The 23,498-nt window shown below is 43.3% G+C and overlaps 2 protein-coding genes across 3 annotated transcripts; both read left to right on the top strand.

Moving 5' to 3' along the window:
- Positions 1 to 1,808: 1,808 nt before the first annotated feature.
- On the top strand, positions 1,809 to 3,148 carry LOC112282949 (oxygen-evolving enhancer protein 3-2, chloroplastic). Its single transcript, XM_024521176.2, has 3 exons — positions 1,809 to 2,166; positions 2,523 to 2,818; positions 2,942 to 3,148. The coding sequence occupies exons 1-3, from the start codon at positions 1,863 to 1,865 to the stop codon at positions 3,038 to 3,040; spliced, it is 699 nt and encodes a 232-aa protein (XP_024376944.1). The 5' UTR covers positions 1,809 to 1,862; the 3' UTR covers positions 3,041 to 3,148.
- A 4,537-nt stretch (positions 3,149 to 7,685) lies between these two features.
- On the top strand, positions 7,686 to 23,047 carry LOC112282042 (uncharacterized). 2 transcript variants are annotated; one of them, XR_002969743.3, is made up of 36 exons: positions 7,686 to 8,489; positions 8,813 to 8,968; positions 9,123 to 9,206; positions 9,364 to 9,483; positions 9,654 to 9,767; positions 9,860 to 9,952; positions 10,071 to 10,231; positions 10,363 to 10,437; positions 10,559 to 10,646; positions 10,816 to 10,874; positions 11,003 to 11,066; positions 11,182 to 11,247; positions 11,355 to 11,495; positions 11,594 to 11,934; positions 12,046 to 12,181; positions 12,293 to 12,355; positions 12,471 to 12,550; positions 12,665 to 12,818; positions 12,916 to 13,017; positions 13,139 to 13,219; positions 13,330 to 15,519; positions 15,607 to 19,380; positions 19,642 to 19,728; positions 19,824 to 19,957; positions 20,081 to 20,168; positions 20,307 to 20,375; positions 20,492 to 20,647; positions 20,773 to 20,871; positions 20,977 to 21,041; positions 21,140 to 21,210; positions 21,365 to 21,476; positions 21,565 to 21,675; positions 21,785 to 21,955; positions 22,122 to 22,187; positions 22,298 to 22,417; positions 22,544 to 23,047. XR_002969743.3 is itself a non-coding variant. In XM_024519169.3 (36 exons), the coding sequence occupies exons 1-36, from the start codon at positions 7,686 to 7,688 to the stop codon at positions 22,661 to 22,663; spliced, it is 10,419 nt and encodes a 3,472-aa protein (XP_024374937.1). In that variant the 3' UTR covers positions 22,664 to 23,047. The 2 variants fall into 2 exon arrangements, 1 of the variants encoding a protein (XP_024374937.1); XM_024519169.3 differs by having other exon boundaries at positions 20,973 to 21,041.
- Positions 23,048 to 23,498: the final 451 nt, after the last annotated feature.

The raw sequence follows: 23,498 nt of genomic DNA, 5'->3' as shown, positions 1-23,498 counted from the left end.
TATAATTCATTCAAATAAAACTTGAGCATTTATGTTACCTCTAAATAAATATAATATATGTACATTGTAAAAAATATTTTGTACTTGAACCCTATTTGTTAAATAAAGGAAAATGTAATAAAAAAATTGATCCAATTCCAATCAGATCATAAATTAACAAAAAAAAAAAAATTAAATCTATTCTTTTATTTTTCAAATAAAGAAAAATAATACTCCTGTTATATATTTTTGAGAATTGTGAAATAATGAGTTAACTTAAAGACATGTAAAAATGAATCTGAAATACAATCAACATAAAAAGTACTTATAAATTTGAAATTTTTTAAAGTCATAATATATAACACAGGTGAATGCAAGTTTTTGTATGTACATTTATATATTCATAATTTAAATTATGTATTGAATAAATTACTCACTAAGTGTAATTGAGTTCTGATACATATACATGTTTTTTACTCCAGGTTTTCTGAAAATTTGTATATTCTATTGTTACGGAATGTTATATACTTGTCAAAAAAGCATAGGATATTAATAACTTTGTTCCCAAAACTCTGTTACGATCTTTTACTATGCAACATTTTGTATGTTATCTTAGAAACTTTACTTTCTTTTAACTTGTTTTTTTTTCTAAGATAGCTTTTAATTCTTGTAAAAAGAAGATACTTTCAATTTTTCGATATATACATTTCCATTTCACTAAATAAATCCCCTGTAAAATTATAGAATACATTTTGCCTGCCTTAAAAATTATATAAGGTGGTATTTAAAAAGTTAAATACATGTAATCTACAAATTCTTTACTTCTGTCTGTTTCAATATTAGAACTAACTTTGCATTTTTTCTTAAAATAAGATGTTTTAACAATTCCAACTTACAAATTTTGACTCCTTCCAACAATGATGGAAAAAATAAAATAAAACAAATAAAATAAAATACATGTGCCCTTCCATTTTTTGATGTAAGTACTACTGTTGCTTTGCATGTAATAAAGCCTCTAATCAATCCATGCACATTTTTAGACTTCTGGTCTTCTTTTAAACAAGAAGCTTTCCTTTTTATCCCCGTAAGAATTCTTTATCTTATATACATTTGCATCTTTTATATCATATGCATATTAAAAAAAAATGTTGCATTTTCTATTTTATATTAAATTATATATATATATATATATATATATATATATATAAGGGAATGTTAAATAGACCCAAGTTTTTACTAAATCAACTTACCTATAATGAAGAATATGGTAATCATGATGAATGTCGTTGGTTTTCATTGGTTTTGGACCCAATATTGGAGAAATAAATCTAGAGGTAATTTTTTTTCTTTTCACAATGGTTAGAATGGGTGGGTAAATTTAGTAATAACCTAGGTCTATTTAACATTCTTATATATATATATATATATAAAATATTCATAAAATAACATCCGACTTGCTTATGAGAACTAAGAAGTGAGATACAATGCAATGGTGTGAGAGCAGCATTAGCAATGCGAGAGTGTGAAAGGGGCAGTGAGTGGAAGGGGGGGGGTGAGGATGAGAGGTCGTCGGAGGTCCATTCATCTTCGAAAAATGGACTTTTGTGGATTTTAGGATATTGCAAGATTTTGCTATGCGCATAACGCCGGGCTTCATTTCAGTGGAGAGGATTGCACACGTGGAGGTCCACTTGAAAACATAAAATCCCCATAGCCAGTGAATGAGAAGGGAATGAAGCGCCTGGATTGTCCACCTCGGAACAACACCACCCCCTCCTCTTCTGCATATCTGCTCCCTCACCCCCCCTTCTGAGATCGCATTCCACGTCGTGAGTTTATCGCTGCCCTGACTGAGTTTTGTCGAACCCTTTCCGCTTACAGACATGGCCAACACGGTTGCAATGGCAGGACTCTGCGGTACATCGCAGGCACTAACTCAAGGCGGTCTCGTGAGCTGTAACAATGTGATAAACGGGAGCAGCAGAGTGAACTCCGTGTGCGTGTCCAAGCCCGCTGTGGTGGTCGCCCGGGCGGAGCAGAGTGATGCTGCTGCCTCGGTACAGAGCCGTAGGTCCGTCCTTAGCCTCTTGGCTGCCACCATTGTTGGAACTGCCGTCGTGAACGAAGCGCGCGCCGATGCTCGCTCTGTCAAGCTCGAGCCTCCTCCCCCTCTATCGGGCGGACTCCGTAAGTGCCATTACGTCAGAAATTGTGTTACTGTGTTTGGATTTGTGTAACTACGAATGATCAGTAGCGGATTCTGTCAGTGTCGAGCAATGTTCGTTTCTCTCTGCCATCGAGTAGTGGCCGCGAGCGTCACATATCTCTGTAACATGCTGGAACCTACCATTAGTCTTTCGTTTATGCAACTCTCTAGTGGTAATCAGTCACCCGCTTTCATTTACTGCACCTAGTCCGCACTCTCGACCGGACGCGACCACCGATGGTGGTTAACCAATGATCCTCAGGGAAGCAATTATGTAATCTATGATTTGTCAGTATGTTCTCCACCATTGACCTTCGGATATCCTCTATTATTGCAGCCGGTACTGAGAACGCTGATCAGGCGAGGGACACCGACTTGCCTTTGAGGGAAAGGTTCTTCATTCAGCCTTTGTCCCCCGCAGATGCTGCTCAAAGAGCGAAATTCTCTGCCCAGGACATCATCAACGTGAAGTCGCTGATCGACAAGAAGGCATGGCCATACGTCCAGAACGGTCTGCGCTCATCAGCTGGTTACCTACGATACGACTTGAACACAGTTATCACCTCGAAGTCAAAGGAAGATAGGAAATCTCTCAAGGCATTGTCTCTCAAGCTCTTTGAGTCCCTCAATGCTGTAAGCTTCCCCATCCTCTCAGAATACGTGGCTACTTTTTGTCAATTTCAAGCAGGAGTCTAAACTATCATTTTACTAAGTTTTTTGTGGAGGCATCTTTTCTCACACTACGTTGTCTTACAGCTTGACTACGCAGCAAGATCGAAGAGTACGAAGGACGCAGAGAAGTACTACTCGCAGACAGTCACCTTGTTGAACGACGTTCTGTCGAAGATTGCGTAAGATTGTATAATATACGTGTACACCTAGTCCCTGCCCCATCGGATCAACAGCTTGACCGTGTAATCCTCTGAAACTTCCACTTAAACATTTGATCCAATTATGCACTCATTGCGTCTCTCTCGATCAAAATCTGTTCAGGGCAATGTCCTTATGATTGTCTATCGATTATTTCGTGTCACTTCTCCCATAGCTGCCATTGCGTGGATTTAAGAACAAATTTACCAGACTTCGATCTTGTCGTAATTGAATCGAGTTATGTAAATGTACGATTTGACCTCACATTCGTTGCATATGTGGTTTGTCTGCATCGAAGAGGATTTGAACGATACCTTCGTGAGGGGATAAAAATTAGCTAAACTAGCTATATCTAATAATTCCATTCATCACAATCTAAATGTGAATTGGGCCTATATCCAATGCTCTCTCTTTTCTGGAAGCGAATTAACTCAGGACGGAAATCTTAAAAGCGCGCTGTCAGGTTCGACGCTGACGTAGGCACACTACTCTTGCGTAAGCAGCATTAATACTGACTGTGAGGATCGTGTAGACTGTGTCATCCAATGGAGCAAGCAGATGAAATTAGCCAGTCCCCGAATTGCATGTGTCACATTCAACCGATGTCAGTATTCTGTGTCATCAACCGTCCTTAGAACTACTCCCTCACCGGAAGAAAATTCAGTCGTATCCGTTTTTGTAAACGTTACGTTAGAAGAGAGAACACACCTCACCACTCAAAAAACCGGCGCTTACTAGAAACAGTAAACCGGCAAAGATGAGTGAATAACTGTACTTAAGTCCGGAACCCCTGCGAACTTTTTAGCCTAAAACATTCATCAATCTCCCTGTCAGCAACCACGACCTACATTTTCAAGTGTATTCTCACCCGCTAAAAAAATGCTCTACTCTGTCATCTCTAGAAGCGTTCTTACAATGTAACCAAACCTTCTACAACCGAAACGCTCCCTTAGAACCATGTGCTCAGACAACCAGCGCACATGCATGTCTACTTTAGGTTAGCAACCTACTAGCCAATTACACGTGACATGAACGAATCTTGTCGCTGCATCGGTAGCACTTGGTGTGTCCTGAACACTGCTACACTTGCAACATTTGTTCTTGATCTCTACAATTTTATAAGGAACCTAATGTACTGTTTAACAGTGTCGCTACTTTGAGAAACAGTGCTTCTTAACTTGAATTTGTAGTTGACAGCAGAATTGGTTTGAGGGAATTGTATTTTCGTAATTGTGCTAGCTGACATAGCAGCGGCTACCTCACATGAAACCCGCCATGTGAAGCAATTTCCAACGCATCTCGATATTCTTTTCCCACAAGTCACTCCATGGATGCATGCCGAGGAGCTGGCCATGGCTACTACCCTCCAGACCCGATTAGCAGCGTAAATTGACAAATGTTTCGAAATTTGAAGGTATTAGCGGAGGTAGAGTTTCTGAGTGTCTAAGTCTGCACAACTCACCTCTGGGCATTAGCAGCTCAAATCCTCACAATGGCTATCCGCAGCTGTGATGAAGGTAATTAAACGATGGATGCTTGTTGACTCAAGACTCTGAACCCTGACTTATACACTCGGTCAAGATAATCACACCTTCTAACAATGACGATCGATCATCGTAATTGACTTCTTCCTAAACCCCATCCCCTTGGCAGCTCGTCTGCCCAGTGACTTACAAAACCTAGCTGTTCCTCGATTTTGCGCTATTCATCTATTAGGCAGCACACATAGTGTTCGAACAGGTTATACTTCTGAAAATATTATAAAACTACCAGGAGATTGCTTCGATGAGCAACACAGCAACAAGGGTTATCAACCAGGATTCATGGACATGGACGTTGTTGACGACGGTTTCGGGGAGGAGGTACAAGACAGCCTGCAGGCAGCGGATGATTGTGAGACTTCGAAGGAGAATCTCCCCGACACACTACGTGCAGAACAGCAAATCCCACGAGACAGGGACGATACAACGTGTAGGTCTAGATCCAACACTGGTCGAGGATTCGAGAGGATGACGATGCTTGCCACAACGCCATGGACTAAATTCCATACGAAGACAATGCAAAGGAGAGGAAGAGTAGTAGAGCAAGCCTACTACTGTATGACTCCCTTGATTAGTTAAAAAAACTCTAATTGCGTCAACGAAAATCTCAACCTGGATGGTTTTGAAAGATACTTACTCCCACTACGAGACATTAAAGGAGGTGAATGGAGCAGTGAAACCTGCACAAGCACTCACCATAAATTCTTTTGAAGAACATGGTTTTATCTTATTTCTTGTTTCTTTTGTATGGAATGTAGAAGTTAATTCTCGGTTCCATTACCTGTCGTAGTATTTGGCAAGGATTATATTATTTGCCTTTGTATGATATGGGGGTGTTATATCGGTACAAAAGTGTTGCATTAAATGATAGTTTGGAAGAAAATTTCTTACTCGATATCCTTTTTAAAAAATCTTATAATCTTTGAAAAATGAAAAGGAAAAAGGTGATGCTATGTATATTATACATTTAGTTACAGTTTTTTTTTTAAAAAAAAACTACATCAAATTTGTTACTTTTCAATTATGTTGAAAAACTACCCATTCAAATTACAGTAACATTGTTTTTGTGTTGATAGATGGGTTACAAAATCTTCAGCAATTACATGATTCGGGATGTACCAAATAATTCAAAACCTAGTTTAGCCAATAACAAAGACTCTTGCATTTTCTTTTTTTTCTTCAATGTATGCAATTTTAGTTCATATTTTACATTTGAATCCACTGAAAGTAAAAAATACTACATTCAAGAGATTTGTTGCATGTAAAAAATTTATGTACTGAAAAATTCTATTCGATGATGAACAAACAAACATATATATATATATATATATATATATGTGCATACATGAATGTACACATAGATTTCATCTATTGTAACATAAAACAACTTGAAACAAACATTTAATGCCGCCAACAGTTTATTAATTGATGTTCAATGTTAAAAAAACAAATGAAAGGATTCCTATTTTAAATTACAAAACTACAAATTTTCTTACTTTAATAGATATATAAGACAATAATACATTTGTAGAAATGATTAATTGGAAGCTCAATTTGTATTTTGAAAAAAATCGTAATTTGAGTGGCATCTTTTGCTTCAGTACTACATAAGAATGTTTATATTATGCCCTTCAATTTTTATCAATTTATTTTCCTTCATTTTTAGATTATCAATTTTAATAGAACAAATATATAACATGTCCTGATAATTCATGGCTTTTGACAGCACAAAAAAAATGAATTATGTTAAACTGTCTCTTTAACTAAAAATGAATCACAAATCTATAGTTTTTCTCAAGCTTTCAATACCAAGTCCCTTGCTTTAATTTTCATATAGAAAAGGCTTTTATACATATACACATATACAAGTATACATACATACATACACACATACATTAAGGAGGCAATTAAGTGCAAAGATGTCTCCGACCTCACAATATAATCAATGTACTTATTCAAATACAGAATAAGAATAATAATTCGTGATTTTTATTTTTTATTTTTATTTCTTATTTATTTTGTTCTTATCTCAATATTAATCAGTTTACGGGGTTAATACGAAGAAGTTTGAAATGGACATGTTCCAGTCGATTTAAGCACCGAACGATGCCAATTTTTTGACGGTTCCGATATGCTGCTCTGATGATAAGAAGGCCCCCGCCGCAGATTCCACGAAACTTCATTCAACCAAAAGGATCCCATGACGTGCCCAATCGTTCCCAAACGTGCCCATACGTGCCCATGAATGTCGAGCGACTCCAGAAAGCAGAGAACCTAACCGGACCCACCAGCAATACAACTACAATAACAATATACTACACGCGTCGAGGTACTAATACCGTGCACCTGTAAGTAATAGGGACTACGATTTACCTCAGATAACAATGATATCTTCGTTTTCAGTAAGATTGATATAGATCCGATCACTGGTTACCACAGTTAAGAAAATACGTAGATATGCGGTGTTAAATGATCAGAAAGTGAGGATAATCTCAGTCTCTGATGAGCCTAGATTATACTGTAAAGGGCTTTTCTGTAAAGACTTTGTCTTGAATGCCAGATGAGATGTGCATGTTCTGACAACATTTCGGTCGAAATTTGAAATTTGGGGAGGACCAGTCGTGAGACTGCCGCGAAAAAGATGATAGTTCAAATTTGCAACGGTCGGAGATGACGCCAGCCCGCCTTTGCCACAGCCTGGGCTCACCTTTCGGACTTTGTTCTTGCCGCTCGTTCAAGAACGGGTGCTGCTTCTGTTTCTCGGAGAGTTTTTGTGTAGCGGGATCGTAGCGTAGTAGGTAGCGGGTGAGGGCTGAGTGTGCTGCCGTGGAGGACGAGGCGGAAACAGAAACCAAGTCGATCTGCTGCGGGCGACGGTCGACGGGGAGTGTCCGCATGCTGGAGTAGAGTTTTAGAAGTTGAGAGAGGTCGAGAGCGGGAAGAGTTTTCCGACAGATTTTGGAGAGACGTAACTTGGTGTACTGGCAGATGAAGACGGGGATTGTTGTAGATGGTTTGGAGGTGAGGGTGCGTGAAGGAGAGGGTGTTGCTTGCGTAGTGCGTAGTGGGAGGACGGTAGGAAGGTGGTGATGGGAAGGGGAACGTCCCCCTTGCGCAGTTTGGTGCGTGGTTCTCCGAGAAAGCCCTCCCAGGAGAATATTGACGCCAATGTTGTTAGTTCGGGGGATCTCACGCCTACGCGGAAACCTTTGAGCTCCATAGCGGAGGGTGGTCGTGTCCCTCTCATGTCGTCTGATGAGAATATTGTCGATGTCCTGACGCCCTCAGGGAAGATGGATGCTACAACGCCGAAAGCGAAGAAGAGAAGTGGCCAGTGCTTATTCCCCTTGATGGAGAACGTTGATGGGGGAAATGGGACTCCGGAGAAGCAAGGTCATGGAAAATTCAAGAAATCGCATATCCGTCATCCATCTCCTGCAAAAAGTCAATCTGTCACCAGGGCTTTAGATAGCAGCTCGACCGAGCCAGGGATCGAGATGCCCTTGAGTGAGACATCTCACGCTGCAGTGCCTCTATGTAGCAAGGGACAAGCAGAGCTACACGGGGTCACTAAACATTGTGCGGAGAACGGTAATTCTCACACTCCTCGTGCGTACAGGAATGTGACTGACCGCGGAAACAAACATGGCTCTGATTGTGAGCCAATATCCTCTCGTCCGGTGCCGAGTCAGAACACTTCCGCCACTCCTGCCAAGAGTGTGACCCGGACTTTGAAATACGGAGGTGCCCAAGGATCTGCAGTGGCAGGTACTTCGACCTCCCGTGCGCTCGTACCTCTTCCTTCCGGCGGCAGAAGTGTCAGTCAAACAACAGCTGAGCAACATTTCGATCTTGAAGAGGACCCTACGTTCTGGCACGATCACAATGTGCAGGTGATCACGCAGTTCCTTTTCACACTTTTTCACGAAACCTCCCAGCTGTTACATGATTGTACTGTGTGAAGCCCTTCTATCAATTCGCGTGCCGTGAATGATTTGAAATGTTTGGTGGTCACTGGTAGTTTTGTTGCCCACTTTGATTCTGCTTTTACTCCAAGCCTTATAGAGGCGGTCTTGCGAGTCTTGGCCACTGTATTTTCAGTTTCATGGGGAGCCTTTGTTTTCGAGAATCATTGCAACTCCTTAATTGCGCTGGAGATCCTCTTTCTTTACACCTTTCTTTCTCGCAATCCTCACGTTGAAGTTGGTTTCCACAGGTCTTAATCAGAACTCGCCCCATCAGTGCCTCTGAAATGGCCTCTCAAGGCTTCAGTAAATGCCTAAGGCAAGAGGGTCCTCACCAAATCACCTGGTTGGGGCAACCTGAAACTCGTTTCACATTTGACCACGTGGCTGGTGAAATTATCACTCAGGTCCGCATGCTCACAACCCTTCTGTGCTAAACAAGCAAACGTCGTCAACCTATTCCCATTGTTGTATTTGAATGATTTCATTTTGGTGAGTGGTGTCAACTACGGAAAGACTTGCCATCGGATTGCTCTGACATACATGTTGAAATATTTACAGGAGAAACTGTTCAATGTTGCGGGATTACCAATGGTGGAGAATTGCATGGCAGGTTACAATAGCTGCATGTTCGCATATGGCCAGGTCGACCCTGCAACCTTCTGAAACTTCGCACAGATTTCTCAAGGACTTGTATCGCTTCACATGGCAATGATTGCTCGTTTCCTGCTGTTGTGCGCTGGTATCATAACGTCTTGTCGTATGGCTATGAGCTGATTGGTAGCTGTTATGATTTTGTCAGACTGGAAGTGGTAAGACGCATACTATGCTTGGAGACATTGACCATATCAGCGATAGACCAAGTGATAATAGGGGCATGACTCCGCGTGTTTTCGAGTACCTCTTCTCAAGGATTAAATTGGTATACATCCTTGTGGATACATTGAATTTTCACTGCACCGTCAATTCTGTTTTCCCATGGGCGAACTCCTGAATGTGGGGTGTGGAATAACTGGAAAAGTTAAAATTGCAATTCGCGTGTGGATCGTGTGAGGTACTTAGATTTGAATTTGTAATCGATTGGCTCCGCAGGAAGAGGAACAGCGCAAGGACGAGAACCTGAAATTTATGACCAAATGCTCCTTCCTTGAAATATACAATGAGCAAATTACTGATTTGCTGGAACCTACGTCCACAAACTTGCAGGTACAGATTCCGCAACCTGTCTGATCCGTGATGTCATTGTAATTGGTGGCGTGGAATTGCTCTGAATACAACATTTCGGTGCTCTCATGCAGATGCGAGAGGATGTACGGAAAGGAGTCTATGTGGAGAATTTGACAGAAGTCGAAGTCCACTGTGTTCAAGACGTCATTCAATTGCTTTGTCAGGTGAGTCCTGCTACCTCCCTCGGAAATCTTGCTGTCTTGATCTGTTGACAGTGTGATGAATGCCTTCTTGGGCACAATGCAAGTGGTGACTATGATGACCATCGTTGGCGGTTTACAGGGATCGGCCAATAGGAAAGTGGCAGCTACGAACATGAACAGAGAGTCCAGCCGCTCTCACAGCGTATTCACATGCATCATCGAAAGCAGATGGGAACGCGATTCAATGACCAACATCCGATTTGGGAGACTGAATCTCGTTGATCTTGCAGGATCTGAAAGGTGAGCATGTTTTTATAATCAATTCAAGTCTCGTCAACGTTGCGATGGTGTATAATTAGTTTGATTCGCGTTACCTTCACGCTTGAAGTCGTTCCGTCAATCACTCACACGTAGGGAATGCATGTTCCCAGGCAGAAAACCTCCGGAGCCGAAGGTGAACGTCTGAAAGAAGCTGCGAACATCAACAAATCTCTTTCTACTCTTGGGTAGGTTTCATGATTGTGTCGCCAGGGGAGAACTGACTTGAGAACGTTTGTAACTGCTCGACATCCTTGTTTGATCTCTTGGTACTCGATGCTAATATTCACCTCCACATCTCCTACGCAGATTGGTCATCATGATTCTAGTCGATGTCGCCAACGGCAAACAACGCCATGTTCCTTATCGAGATTCGAAGCTCACTTTCCTTCTCCAGGTAAGATATTCCTAGATGATCTTACGCTGGTATATCGTCAGATGTAAGGTCACCTTAATTGTCCTCAACATGCCCCGGTGGAGTCGAGTCAATGAGAATAGGTCTTCGCGAGCTGTCTGCCGAATTGCCAGCATTTTATTGAGGGAATTGGATGTGTATCACTGTGCAGGATTCTCTCGGAGGAAACTCGAAAACTACCATCATTGCTACCATCAGTCCTTCCAGCTGGTTAGTCTCCCAAGTTTCAGATTGCGACGTGTCGATGATTCTGTATTCCTTTGATGTAAGATACACCTCCTATGTCCTACGCAGTGAATATCCATGATTTCCATCTGACATGCTGTTTGGACTTGCAGCAACGCTCTTGAAACCTTGAGTACTCTTAAATTCGCCCAGCGCGCCAAGCTCATCCGCAATACGGTTTTCACCTCAACTTAAACTCCCTCCCGTTGAACTCCTCGCTGTTTCTGGCAAATGTGTTGATCGTTTAAACATGCGTTTTCTGTGCCCGAAATGACCCCTGCCTTGACTACAGGCTGTGATCAATGAAGATGCCTCGGGGGATGTGAAAGCACTGCGTGCTCAGATTCAACAGATGAAGGTGCTCTGGATATAGTCTTCTCCCTCAGTGCTGTGCCATATGTTGCCCAGATATGCCCAATTCTGACTGTGTCATCTGTGACTGATCTTTGACGACTTGTACTTCAGGAAGAATTGGATCGTCTCCGTCGTCAAAGTATTTCAAGGGTTCCTCTTTCACAAGATGACTTCAACCCTGTTCGAAGCTCATTTGACTCCTGGGGAGATGCTCACCGATTTTTTGGCAGCCCGCAAGTATCCAGCAGAAAGGTACAAAGGATCACAGTTTTTAAGGTCTTAATTGATGTTTTAACACTTTCGAATCTGTATGTTTTACATACTAAATACATTCGGATTCTTCCATCCAGTTAAGACAGATGGAAGCTGTTGTTGCCGGGGCCTTGCGGCGTGAGCAAGCAGCTGATGTTACCACGAAACGCTTGGCAGCGGAAATTGAACAACTCAACCGGCTGGTGCATCAGAGAGAGGCCGATACGCAGAGTAGCAAAATGATTTTACGATTTAGGGAGGACAAAATTCGCAGACTTGAGACTCTGTCACAGGGGTTACTCTCCGTGGACTCATACCTTGCGGAGGAGGGAAAAATGTTGATGGAAGAGCTTCAACTGATGCGGGAGAAGGTGGATCGCAATCCTGAGCTGACTAGATTCGCCATGGAGAACATCCGTCTTCTAGACCAATTTCACAGGTAATCTTGTGTTTTTTGACTATACAAGAGAATGTTCCATTCTCAGCTTGAGCCTGTGGCCCGACTTGGAATTCATCGAAACTCATAATTCTTCTACCCTTGTGTATGCAGCTTACAGGAGTTCCACGAAGGTGGAGAGAAAGAGATTATGTTGGAGGAAATTTCTAACCTCCGAGACCAACTTCTAGAGGTGCTCGATGGGAAGATTGCTGTGGACCAAGGACTGGTCCCTCTCACCACTCCTCAGGTCTGTTTTTTCCCTAACTTTTTTGAACTAACAATTTTGTCCAAGTCCTTGCGATATCTTGACCTGTTAAACAAGCGGCGAACTAACTCATATCTCTCTTTCGCTTCCCAGAAAAAAGCTCTTGCACCAGAGCTTGCTGCAACCGTTCGTGAGAACGAGCTTCTACGAATTGAGGTATAAATCTGTCATCTTTCATGAATCCATGGGAATTTCCCTCGCCTTCGCTGTCAGGTATCGGTTTGTACACTACGCTCTTTTGTTCTTACGCACGTCTTTGTTCTTTCTGCAGGCTGACAATTATCGATCTGAAGTGGAGGAACTCCGGAGCAACTTAAGTTCTTCTCTGGAGAGTTACTCCAAGATGGGAAGGTAAAGCATCTTCCGGAGACTTTGTTGTCCAAATCCTTTAGCCTACTTGAATTGTATGTGTGTCACTTGGTGTACCTGATGCTGATATGCACGCTGTGTCCTCATGTGTTCCAGGCAAGTGGATGAACTACAAGAGCTTGTTGAGAAGCTGAAGTCAGAACTTGCTTCCAAGACTGATAGTGCAGAAGTGCCCAACATGAAAGCTCTTGAGTTGGAGAATCTTAAACACCTTGAGTTGATTGCTGACATGAAGCTTCAATTGGAACAAGTACGCATTCACTCACCGTCTTACATATTTATTCATTTCGCATCAACTGTCTAAGCCTTCGATATTAACCTTTTGCGATGTTTTAATGCATATTCAGACTGAAGAGAAGACCAAAATGCAGGAGAGTACGCTTGAGCGGCTTGAGCATCAGTTGCAGGACTCGATGCAAGAGTCCAGAAATCTAAAGTCAGAGCTTGAGGTGCTAAACCTTCTTTCCAATCTTGATAATTCCTGGGTTGATATGTCTCACGTATTTCTTATACTCTCTAATCTCTTGATGAGCCTCAAGTTGCGGGTTGAAATACCATTTTGTTTTACAGGCTATGAAGGAGGCGTTTGAAGCTGCCCGGGTCCTTACCAAGAAACTTCAAAGTAAAGAAGCGGCTCTTGTGGGTGCCCAGGTACTTCTAGGATAACGTGATCCAAATCCTTTGAGAAAGTAAACACATCCGACAGCGAAGCGTGTCAAATGGGTTCAAATATTTACTGATGACGTTGTTTGGTGCACCAGTATGCAGCAGCTGTAAAGCAAATAAGGCTGGAGACGGAGGAAATGGCAGTGCAACAAAGCCAATCATTGACAAATATTCAAGAAATGGCTGTCATGTTTCGCATGAAGGAGATCGAACTTAGATCTCAACTCGACGACGCGATGATGATGATTCAGAAGCTTTCGGTTAATGAAGAACAGCGGAAATCTTGCGGGGTCTCTGTCCAGAATGACTCTAGCAATGCTTTAAACAGTGTTCGAACTGAAGATGGCTCAGCAGAACGACTCCAGAAAGCCCAGGAAATCGAGATGCGACATGCCGAAGAAGTGATGCAATTACAGTTGGAGCTTGAGTCCCTCGAGGCAGTCCTTGACGAAGAACGGACCCATAAAAAGGATCTGGAGGAGAGGCTTGCTACCTTAGACGAGGAGAGCTCCCATCGCCCGGAACTGGAGGAGAAGATCGCCAAGCTCACGCAGCAGTTGCAAGAGTCTGAAGAGATGGTCTCCAGTTTGAAGGCCGCAGCTGCGGTGAGAGAGATAACTTCCTTCGACACCGTTTCTCGTCCGAGGGAGCTCCCTGATCAGGAGAGGTCCCTGGTGGAAGCCCTGGAGACCCAGCATATCTACACTATCCAGGAGTTCGATGTACTGCAATCCGAATACACCAAAGTTGTGTCGAGGTTGAAGAGGAGGGAGGAGAGAGAACGTATTCTAAGGAAGAAAATAGATCGCTTAGAAAATGAATTGACGAAAGTCCAGGAGATTCGTGAACTTGAACATGAGTATGCTGAACTGGAGGAGAGAAGCGAGGCTGCTGAAGAAAAGAGGTTGATTCTAGAGCAGAAACTCGAGAATGCGAAGAAAGAGCTAGGAATTGCCCATGCAGAAAATCTCAAGCTCAAGGTAGAAGAGTGTGACAGAGACTTGACCCGGTGTCAGGCAGAATCTGAGACTGCCCAAACCATCACATCCATGCAAGAAGAACTTTGGGTCTTAAGAGCTGAAGCTGAGCAAACAAATATGGAGCTCGCTTCTGCAAGAAAGTCGGTGACAGGGCTCACAGCTCAGCTCGACAGTATGAGGATGATGCTGAGTGACGTCAAAGGTGAGAAGCAACTGGTAATGGAGAACTACGAGTCTATGCTGAAAGTCAAAGACATTGAGATTGAAGCCCTGCGTAAGGAATGGCAGGGTGCCACTGTGAAGCTCATAGATTATCTTGCTGAAGGAGATCAAGCTCTAAATGAAGCTTCCTTTGAAATGGAGCAGATTTTTAACGACTACTTACCTCCCTCAGCTAGGTCCAGCCGGGATAGCATGACGCACTCCAGGAATATTGAAAAAAAGAAAGCTGTTGATCAACTTAAATTACAGTTGCAGCATGCTCAAGAACTAGCCAAGGACGCCGAGGGCAGAGTAAGAGTGCTGAGTGAAACGGCCTTTGCTATGGCTACAGCTCAGGCTCAAGAAACCCCTCAGAAGGTTCATCGGCTTAGTATGCAAGCTGTTGAAGCTATGGAGGTTCTGCAGGGTGAGCTGGATTCTTCCAGGTCAAAGTTACTCCAGTTTGAGAAGAACGCCATGGTGATGTCTGTTCTTATTCTCTGGCTTGTGAAATCAATGGAAGCCAAGGATTTGTCAGGAAGAATTGCCCGAACAGAACTCAAGGAAATGGAACTTGTTATTAAAGATAAAGAGATGTTGCTCTTGCAATTACGTCAAGCTCAGGAGCTGGATCAGTCTTTACTGAGAGAATCCGAAGGAAAAGTCGCTCAACTGTCCAATACTCTAGAGCAATCCGAGAAACTTGTTGATGTGAGGGACAAAACTGTATCATCTCTAGAAGGCGAGATGTCCAGGCTTCAGTCGGCTTTAGAAGCAGTTGCTAGTGAGAAGGAACAGCTCATGCTACTGGCAACGAAGGCTGAGAACGAAGCGTCTGATTCCTCCTCAGCTATGAATATCCTTGAGGAAGAGCTAAAAGTGACATTGGCTAAGTTAAAGGAGGCTGAGGACAAACTAGGTGAAGCCACTACAGCGCAAGCGAGCCTTGCAGTCATTAAAGAAGAGTGGGAAACAGAGAAGATGATCCTTCAAAGCGCCTTCACCAGCTTGGAGAAAGAGAAACTGAATCTTGAAGCTGATATTAGTTCTATCAGATTGAAGTTGGTTGAGTCGCAGGACCGGTCGGATAAGCTGAGCAGCGAGGTAGGTTAACTTCCTCTGGAGTGGGTATGATAATTCCATAACTGCCGGTTAGGAGTTTAATCTGTGTGCTGTTGTTCGTCTTAGCAGCTTGTCGAGAGGATCGCTGAAATAGCGGCTCTTCGTGAGGACTACGAGAAGATATCGTGCATGAGTATTTCAAATGAAGAAAAGCTTGGCTCCCACGAAGTGGAGCTAGAGCAGCTAAAATCTGAATTACAACAGAAGGAGGCCTTGATGAAGCAGGCAGAAAGTGAACATCTCGAGTCATTGAGGGCTTTAGAGGCAACTAATCAGGAGAGAGTTCTACAAATCGCTGACCTTGCTGAACAAAGAGAAGCACTCTCTAGTTTGAGCGTCAAGAAGGAGGAAGAGCTATGTGAGAGCAAAAAGGAAATTCTGAATCTCCAAGCAGAACTGCATACGAAGCAAGTGCTTCTGCAAGAAATTGAGTCCAAGCTTCTACACACAGTTGAAGCCTCAGATACTCTAATCAAGGAGAAGGACGAGAATATTGCCTCGCTGAAACAGGAGACCGAGCGCATGTCTTGCATGAGCATCCAGAAAAAGGATGATGAGGTTGTCGAGCTGGAAAGAAAGCTTAAAACTTTGCAAGACGAGAACGAAGCTAAGGAGAGATCTCTGGCAGGAGTCGAGAAACAGCTCTCCGAGTCAGTTAAAACATCCAAATCACTCAGCGAGGAGAAAGAAAAGGAAATCGTTGAGCTTAACGAAAGAGTGAATAAATTGTCCACTACGTCTGATGAAAACAATGCAGAGCTGGCCCGCCTTCGTCAAGAATTGGACACGCTTCAAACACAGTTGAAGACTACAGAATCTTCTCTCGAAGAATCCCGCATTAGCGTCACGCAATCAGACAAAGCATCAGAGAAACTTGCAGAGGAGAAAGAGGCTATGCGAATCGAATTAGAATCTCAAGCATTAGTTCTTCAGGAGGCCCATACTCGTATTATTCAGTTAGACGCGGCTCTAGAACAACTTTCAGCAGAGAAGCAAACCCTTCAAACTGATTTGGTTACAATGGAGTCACTTCTTCAAGAATCCCAGGCTCGTGTTGAGCTGGCAGATGCGGCCTTGCAGAAACTTGCTGAAGAGAAGGATGTTCTTCAATCCCGTATTGATACTATGACGCAGGATGCACATGTGGCAGCCTCTAGGTTGTGTGAAGCAGAGGAGGCACAATCCGCCATGAAGGAGAAGATCGCGGTTATCGAGGAGAGAATCGTCGAATACGAAGTCAAAGAGCAATCTTTGATCATGGAAATTGAAGAGTTGTATACCTCCAGGAGTATGAGTGATGAAGACGTGCTCCAGCTTCAATCTGAGGTCCTGGAACTCAAGAGAGAACGAGATAGTCTGAATTTGAACGTCTCCACCAAAAACATGCAATCAGCCATCAGCGAGAGACTACAGCTTGTCCAGGCGACGTGTATTGAGACAGACGACAGAATCACTTCCATGCAGGCGGAAATAGATGGTTTGAGTTCAGCCAAGCAGGATTTGGAGGCTGAAGTTCAATCTATCGAAGTTAAGGTCGCAGATCTGCTCTTGCAACTGACCGACAGGGAAGAGAACCTGGAAATTGCTCGGAAGGACCTCGAACGAGTGCAGTTTGACTTGATGAATGCATCTCAAGTCAACTCTGCACTAACGATAGAGTCCCGAACCTTTTGCGAAGAACTGGCTGCTGCGAATTCTAGAATTCAGACGGATGAGGAGAACATTGCTAAAATGACCGAGACAATTGATCATTTGAACAAGTCCAAAGCTGATATGGAGGCAGAATTTCGTCTCCTTCAGATTCGATTGGAGGAAGCAGGAGCTAACCGTTTGCAGGTTCAAGAGAAGTTGGATGCCCTGACAGTAGTGATGCATGAATTCTCAGTCTCAGAACAGAGCTTGAGGAATGAGAGAGATAGGCTTGCAACTGACTTAGAGATAATTAAAGCGAACTTGGAGCAGGAACAAGCTCGGTGTTTGGCTGTACTAGAAGAGAAAGAAGCTCTTCATGCCAGCCTCCTAGTTGTTGTAGGTGAAAGAGATGACGCTCTAACCGTCCCATCAAAAACTCGCTCTGAGAAGGTCGACTCAATCACTAGGGCAGTGAAGGATGTTTCTTCCGACGCAGACGAAGTCGAATTAGCGAAAGCTCGGGCCGCATTGGCTGGCGCAGAGGAGAAGATCAAATTGTTGGTGGACGCTAATGCAACAATAACTAATGAGTGGGAAGGAGAAAGATCCAGGTTGAATGCTGACAAGGAATTGCTGCAATTAGAGATTTCCCGACTGGAGAACCCTGCTCAAACCGCCTTGGACCAGGACAGCTCTATAATTGGGAACCCAGAAGCTGGGAAAGACCACTACGTGGACGAGCTCAAGCAGTTGCTAAATAGAACCAGCGCCGACTGTGAAAAACTACGGTCTAAACTCCGAGACAGGGACAACACGATTTTGTCCGTTAAACTGCAACTGGAGGAGGCTATGGTCCATTACAAGGAGACCGAGATTGAAATGGAGAAGACGATCAGAGAAAAAGAAGACGCAATAACAAGAATATCTGAGTTGGAAGAGGAGATCCATGATGCTCAGGAGGAGGTTGTGATGCGCAGGAATCAAGTAGAGGCTTTCGAGCTCGAGCTGGAGACGTTAGTGGCGAGGGTAACCGACTCTGAGTCTCAATGGAGAGCAGAGAGAGATCAGCTAGAGCGCGAGAGGGACCATGATCAGGCTGTGGCCTACGAGGTAGAGGGTGAGTTCACTGACCAACTCAATTGTGTCAGTGATGTCGCCCTAGCCGAGTCCGAGGCGAATACCTGCATCGGAAAGATATCCAATCAAACCAACTGTTCCTCTCCGGTCAAATCTTCTGAACCCGAGCCTCAAGAAGAAGTTCAGTCCATGAACCTCTCGATAGAAAGTATCGCTGCCTTTGCCTTAGTGAAAGAGGAAGTTGATTTTACTAAGAATCACTGCGAAAACGAGATGGGATCACTGGCCTTGGACATGGAATCACTTAGAGCTGATATAAGCAACAGCTTCTTTGAGTTTCCAGTCGTTCAAACTCAGGAAGAGGTCAAGTCTGTCATCGAATCTTGTAGAGCTGAAATAGCGTGTCTGAATCGGAAGGTCGAAGAATTGGAAGGTCTTCTAGCACAAAATACATATGAAACAGATCTTGAGAACACTAGGACTGAGCTTGAGATGTCTGAGGCTGCTGTGTCCCAACTTCTAGCAGCGGTTAGTGAGAGGGATGCTTCCTTGTCCACATTAGAGTCAAAACTCAAAGAAACGCAAGACCGTCTGGTACAGCTCGACATGGAGCTCGACGTTAACCAACGGGAAGCCCAGGCTGCGAAATTAGCCCTCTCCAATGTAGATCAGTTGCGATCACATGTGGACATTCTTCAAAGGCAGGTTACACAGAAAGAGGAACTAATTAAAGGGCTTGAATTCGATATCAACCTCTTGGAAGAGTCAGGAACTGCCGAGGCAGAGGCTGCGGCGAAGATTATATCTCAACTGCAGAAGGAGTTGGATTCGAAGAGTGGTGAACTTGAAATGCTAAGAGTTCAGACTGCCTCACTGGAGGCGCAACTTGCTGCAAAGCTTCAAACAGTGGCAAGCATTGAGAAGGATAATATTGCTACGTACGCAATTGCATCAGAGGCTGCTGTAGAGAACGCCAATATGATTATTAAACTCCAAGAGTTGGAATCTGAGCTCGCGGCACGTGATGCACTAGTAAAGGAAGAAGAATCCGTAATATTGTCTTTGAAGTCCGAGCTGGAAAGTGCCAAATCAATCATAGCTGAGAAGGAGGCAGTCCTTTCTGATGCTCGCCAGGTAACTACTGCTGCTTCTGCTTCTTCCCTCTCCTCCTTTATAGCTGCCTTTCTTTCTCTTTCTTTCTCATTGTATAGTTGCCCGACTTGCCTTCACGTCGTTTCAGACAAGTGTTAAGACATAATCATTCATGTCACAGTATGCCGTGATCAGTCTGTGTTTAGCAAATATTCTCTGAGTTTGCTTTGATATCCACGGAAAATATACCATATGTACTAGTGACTTATGTACCATATGACTTCCTCCTGCCGCTGAGTGCAGTTCGCACAGATGAACAAGACCAGGTCTGAGGAGACGATGGCCTCAGAGGAACAGTTGAAAAGCAGAATTTCTTCACTCCAACAACAAGTTAGATTCTGATCTCTTCTTTTTTAAGGTTTTTTGTTTATTTACTAGTCTTCATAACGCTTGCTAACTGGTGGCTGTCATTGATTTTTCTACAGGTCAAAGTTCTTGAGAAAAGAGTAGAGGACCAGAGCCAACTGCGAGAGAAGGTCGAGAAAGAACTCAGGTCGTCGAGGCTGCAAGGTTCCTCGCTACCTGCACAAGCAGAACATGCCAAGCAGTCTCTGGAAAGGTGTGGCTTGGCTTCAGACATTTGGGTTTGTCTCATTGCTCGTTCGTTTTAACTACGTGACTGCACATGTTCTTTTATTCCGCCATCCTGAAAAATATTATTTTGTGTCCCCCGATTGTGAAGGAAACTGAAACTCATGGAAGCGGAGCTTGCGATGGCGCATCAAAGACGAGAAGTTTTGCAATCGCAGTGTAACGAAAAGGACAAGCAGGTATGTCTCTGACGTCTTCAATTTTCTTTTAATGCTCACCACAGGATCTTTCCCAGTCCTCAGGATTTACAGTTGGTAACAATTTGTGTTCCCTTCACGTGTCCTGACCACTCGAGAATGGTGGCAACCTGTTCGCAGATCAAGGCACTTAATGTCCACATTAACCAACTTACACTGGCTAAGCTGACCACTGGAAGTCAGCTGAAGGTGTCTTATCTAACTTTGTTTTAGAAGATCTTCTTCTGTTGCATTCGTATCGAGTACCATGCCAAGAATTTGTGATGTGATCTAGCTCTAACAACAGTTCTATTTTTCTCAAACAGGCGAAAGGACCCGAGGCACCGATGGAAAACGGTGCAATCAAGTCTCTTACTAGAACACCCAGCATGGCCACATCCATGGACTACAGGAATGCAGACAATGCCGCCAGATGCCGAATTGAGGAGCTTGAATCTCTCGCTGCTGGGCGTCTGAAGGAAGTATGTAACATCATTTCCGATCTATTGTCGGAATCAGTTAGGAGTTTCTTGGAAGACCAACAAAATAGTTTTTTTTTTTTTTTTTTTTTTTTTTCCTTTCCTCAACCTGGGATATCTTGATGCAGGTGTACGCTCTGAATGCTAAAATTGCCGAGTTGGAAAGCGAAATGCACGACGTGGTTCGTGAATTGGTCCGAACCAACTTGGATGTCCAGAATATCAAGGTAATCTCCCAGAAACGTGTACATCGCTGTAGCTGGCGCTGATGTCGATTACGCATCGTGAATTTTCTAATTTTCTAATTTTCTTTGTACTGTGTCGGCAGTTAGATCATCCACAAGTTAAGGAGATCGTAGCCACTGTGAGACGGCAAAGCATCGAAAACCAGGGACCTGTACGTTACATTCCAGTCCATGCAATTGAATATCTCATGTGTCTAGTAGTACAGTTCCGTAACCGAATTCTGACCTTCCGCATACCTCGCATGCACAGAATATTGTCCAAGACGCCGAGCTGGAAAAATTGCGGAATAATCTGAATGAGCTCATTGAGGAGAGAGACAGGTGCCGTCCATTAACTTTTTATGTTCTTTCTGCTCTTTTTGTACACCGACAATAACCTTGGCGCTAGTCTGTTGTCAAATTCAGTACGTATATTCTCCCGTAACTTCGTTCTTCATACATATGAGACTGATTTTCAATTTCGCTGCATTTACAGTTGGCTAGAGGAAATTCAAAGAAAGCAGGCTGAAATGGTAGCTGCCCGCGTCACTGCCGAAAAAATGCGTTTCCGTGATGAGACGCTCACAGCAGAGAACGATAAGCTCAAGGTATCAACTTATCTTGTTGTTTCTACTACTCGTCAATACTCTCTTGTATGTGCCGACCAATGTTTTGCTAAATCTCTCGTCGACGCAGACACAAACTGCCGGACTCCAGAAAAGGATAGGAGAATTGGAGCAGGAAGTTAAAAAGCTGTCAGGGCAACAGAATCTCCAGCAACGGATTCATCACCATGCTAAGATCAAGGTGCGGCTTGTGCTGAACTTGAAGTGGTTATATGCTGCGCTGAGGGTGCTACCATCCCATAAGTGGGTTTTATCAACTTGATGTAAACTGACAGTGCCCGTTTTTACAGGACGAGAACAACTCTCTCAGGTTACAAGTTGAGGATCTAAGCACCAAGATGAGACGCTCCGAACTGATGTTTGCTAGAGTTAAGGATGAGCTTGAGCGATACAGGATAGCTGCAGGGAAAACTCCCTTTCCAAACATTGATGAAGAGCAGCGTCTCCGTAGCAAATTACAGGTATTGCGCCGTCCAAAAGTTACCATCGCTGTTGTATCTGTTAATTAGTTTCCATGCAAGCTACAAAGTCCAAACAAAATATAAGCTCTTCCATATTCAAGATTGTAACTGATCCTCCTGATTCTAGTAAATCAACTGACGGTAACCTTGACGATACTCCCAACAGGAAGCAGAGGAGAGCAAGATCCAGCTTGCCCAGCAATTCATCACCCTATGCAATGCGATTCAGCAGGTACAAGATCATTTCTCTGTTGCCTGTCCACCATTATTCTAAATATCTGGCAATCTGTCGCAGTTGGCAAGTTCTAATTCTTGAGTTTTTTGTATGCCGGACACGAACAGGCTGCAGGTAATGCTAATTCTGTGCGTCAAGCCGATCAGTCTGCCGCCATGGAAGCACTCCGAGAATTGGAATCACGTCTACGAACTGCAGAAGAGGAAGTATCCGAATTCAAATTCAAGGTATGTGCCAGAGTTTCCTGGCTCTTCGCTTTTGATTTGAGTCCTGTGAACTTAGTTTCAAGACTTAGTCTTGTTATAGCATCTTCTGATTTCATCCACTGATGAAATGTTAAATCGATAACGCAGACGAGAATATCTGGCGAGAAGCGACGGCTTAGTGAGTTGCGGACCTTGCAAACTCCAGTGAAAACGAACCCCGGTTCATTCTCTCAGCAGTTTTTCAATAGCCCTCTAACACGTCGGTGACACAGTGAATATCTTACTTAGTACAGGAACGTCTGCCCTCATTATTAGATGATAGTGGGTTTCCGCACATTATTTGTTTGTACATTACTCTTTTTGATTCATTCCTGTGCCCGCTACCTTGGAAGGCATAGAACATCGATATTCCCTCAGTGAATTTCTTGCTGCTCTTGTAAGCCGTGGCTATTTCTTGAGTATATCTCCAGTACGTCTCAACCCCGCTATCGGAAGGGACTTATTTACTTAACTACTGTTGGAAGAGCTCATAGTGCACACACGATGGACTTAAGGCCTGGCCCCTTCAATCATAACTTGTACTTTATTCTTTGATAATAAATGTTGTAGCAGAATGTAACCAATGGTTGCTATATGGCATTTATAAATCAATGTGTTTTGTTTGCACATTCGAAGATACCTGTTAGATATTCATCAATAAACTTAGGACGTTGCTTACTAGGGAATTGGGTACCTGAACTTCAAGCATGGTACTATCACAATATTGCACCACGTGATAAGTACATAAACCTCAAACAGTCTCTCTAATCTTTTACGTACGTCTTGTTCCGAAGTTTGGAAAATAGAATCATATCTGCAAAAATACCAATTTTGAAGAGACAAACAATATGATACTTTCGAAGTAGAGGGAATTGTTCCATTCCCTTATCCGAAATGGACTATTGCTTCAAAACTGAAACTGTTTATGACGACAACAAATTATTACATGCAGGTCCAAGACCTTATACCATGCTACTGTATTCACATCTTGCAAAAGTCTCGTAGTTTTCGTTGGTCTTCCCTCCAAATTGCAGATCCTTCGCAGCATTTTCGAAATCATGTA

This window comes from Physcomitrium patens, chromosome 5 (genome assembly GCF_059467195.1).
Source record: "Physcomitrium patens ecotype Gransden chromosome 5, ASM5946719v1, whole genome shotgun sequence".
Classification (NCBI taxonomy): Eukaryota; Viridiplantae; Streptophyta; class Bryopsida; order Funariales; family Funariaceae; genus Physcomitrium; species Physcomitrium patens.
Note: the sequence above shows the minus strand (reverse complement) of the source record. Positions and strands in the feature narration are given on the sequence as shown.

Excerpts from the sequence above, each read along its gene's own strand:
- LOC112282949 (XM_024521176.2), top strand. The coding sequence starts at position 1,863 with ATGGCCAACACGGTTGCAATGGCAGGACTCTGCGGTACATCGCAGGCA. Across the intron at positions 2,167-2,522 it reads CCCTCTATCGGGCGGACTCC|CCGGTACTGAGAACGCTGAT; the intron begins GTAAGTGCCATT and ends CTATTATTGCAG. Across the intron at positions 2,819-2,941 it reads TCTTTGAGTCCCTCAATGCT|CTTGACTACGCAGCAAGATC; the intron begins GTAAGCTTCCCC and ends GTTGTCTTACAG.
- LOC112282042 (XM_024519169.3), top strand. The coding sequence starts at position 7,686 with ATGGGAAGGGGAACGTCCCCCTTGCGCAGTTTGGTGCGTGGTTCTCCG. Across the intron at positions 9,484-9,653 it reads TCTTCTCAAGGATTAAATTG|GAAGAGGAACAGCGCAAGGA; the intron begins GTATACATCCTT and ends TTGGCTCCGCAG. Across the intron at positions 22,188-22,297 it reads TATGCAATGCGATTCAGCAG|GCTGCAGGTAATGCTAATTC; the intron begins GTACAAGATCAT and ends GGACACGAACAG.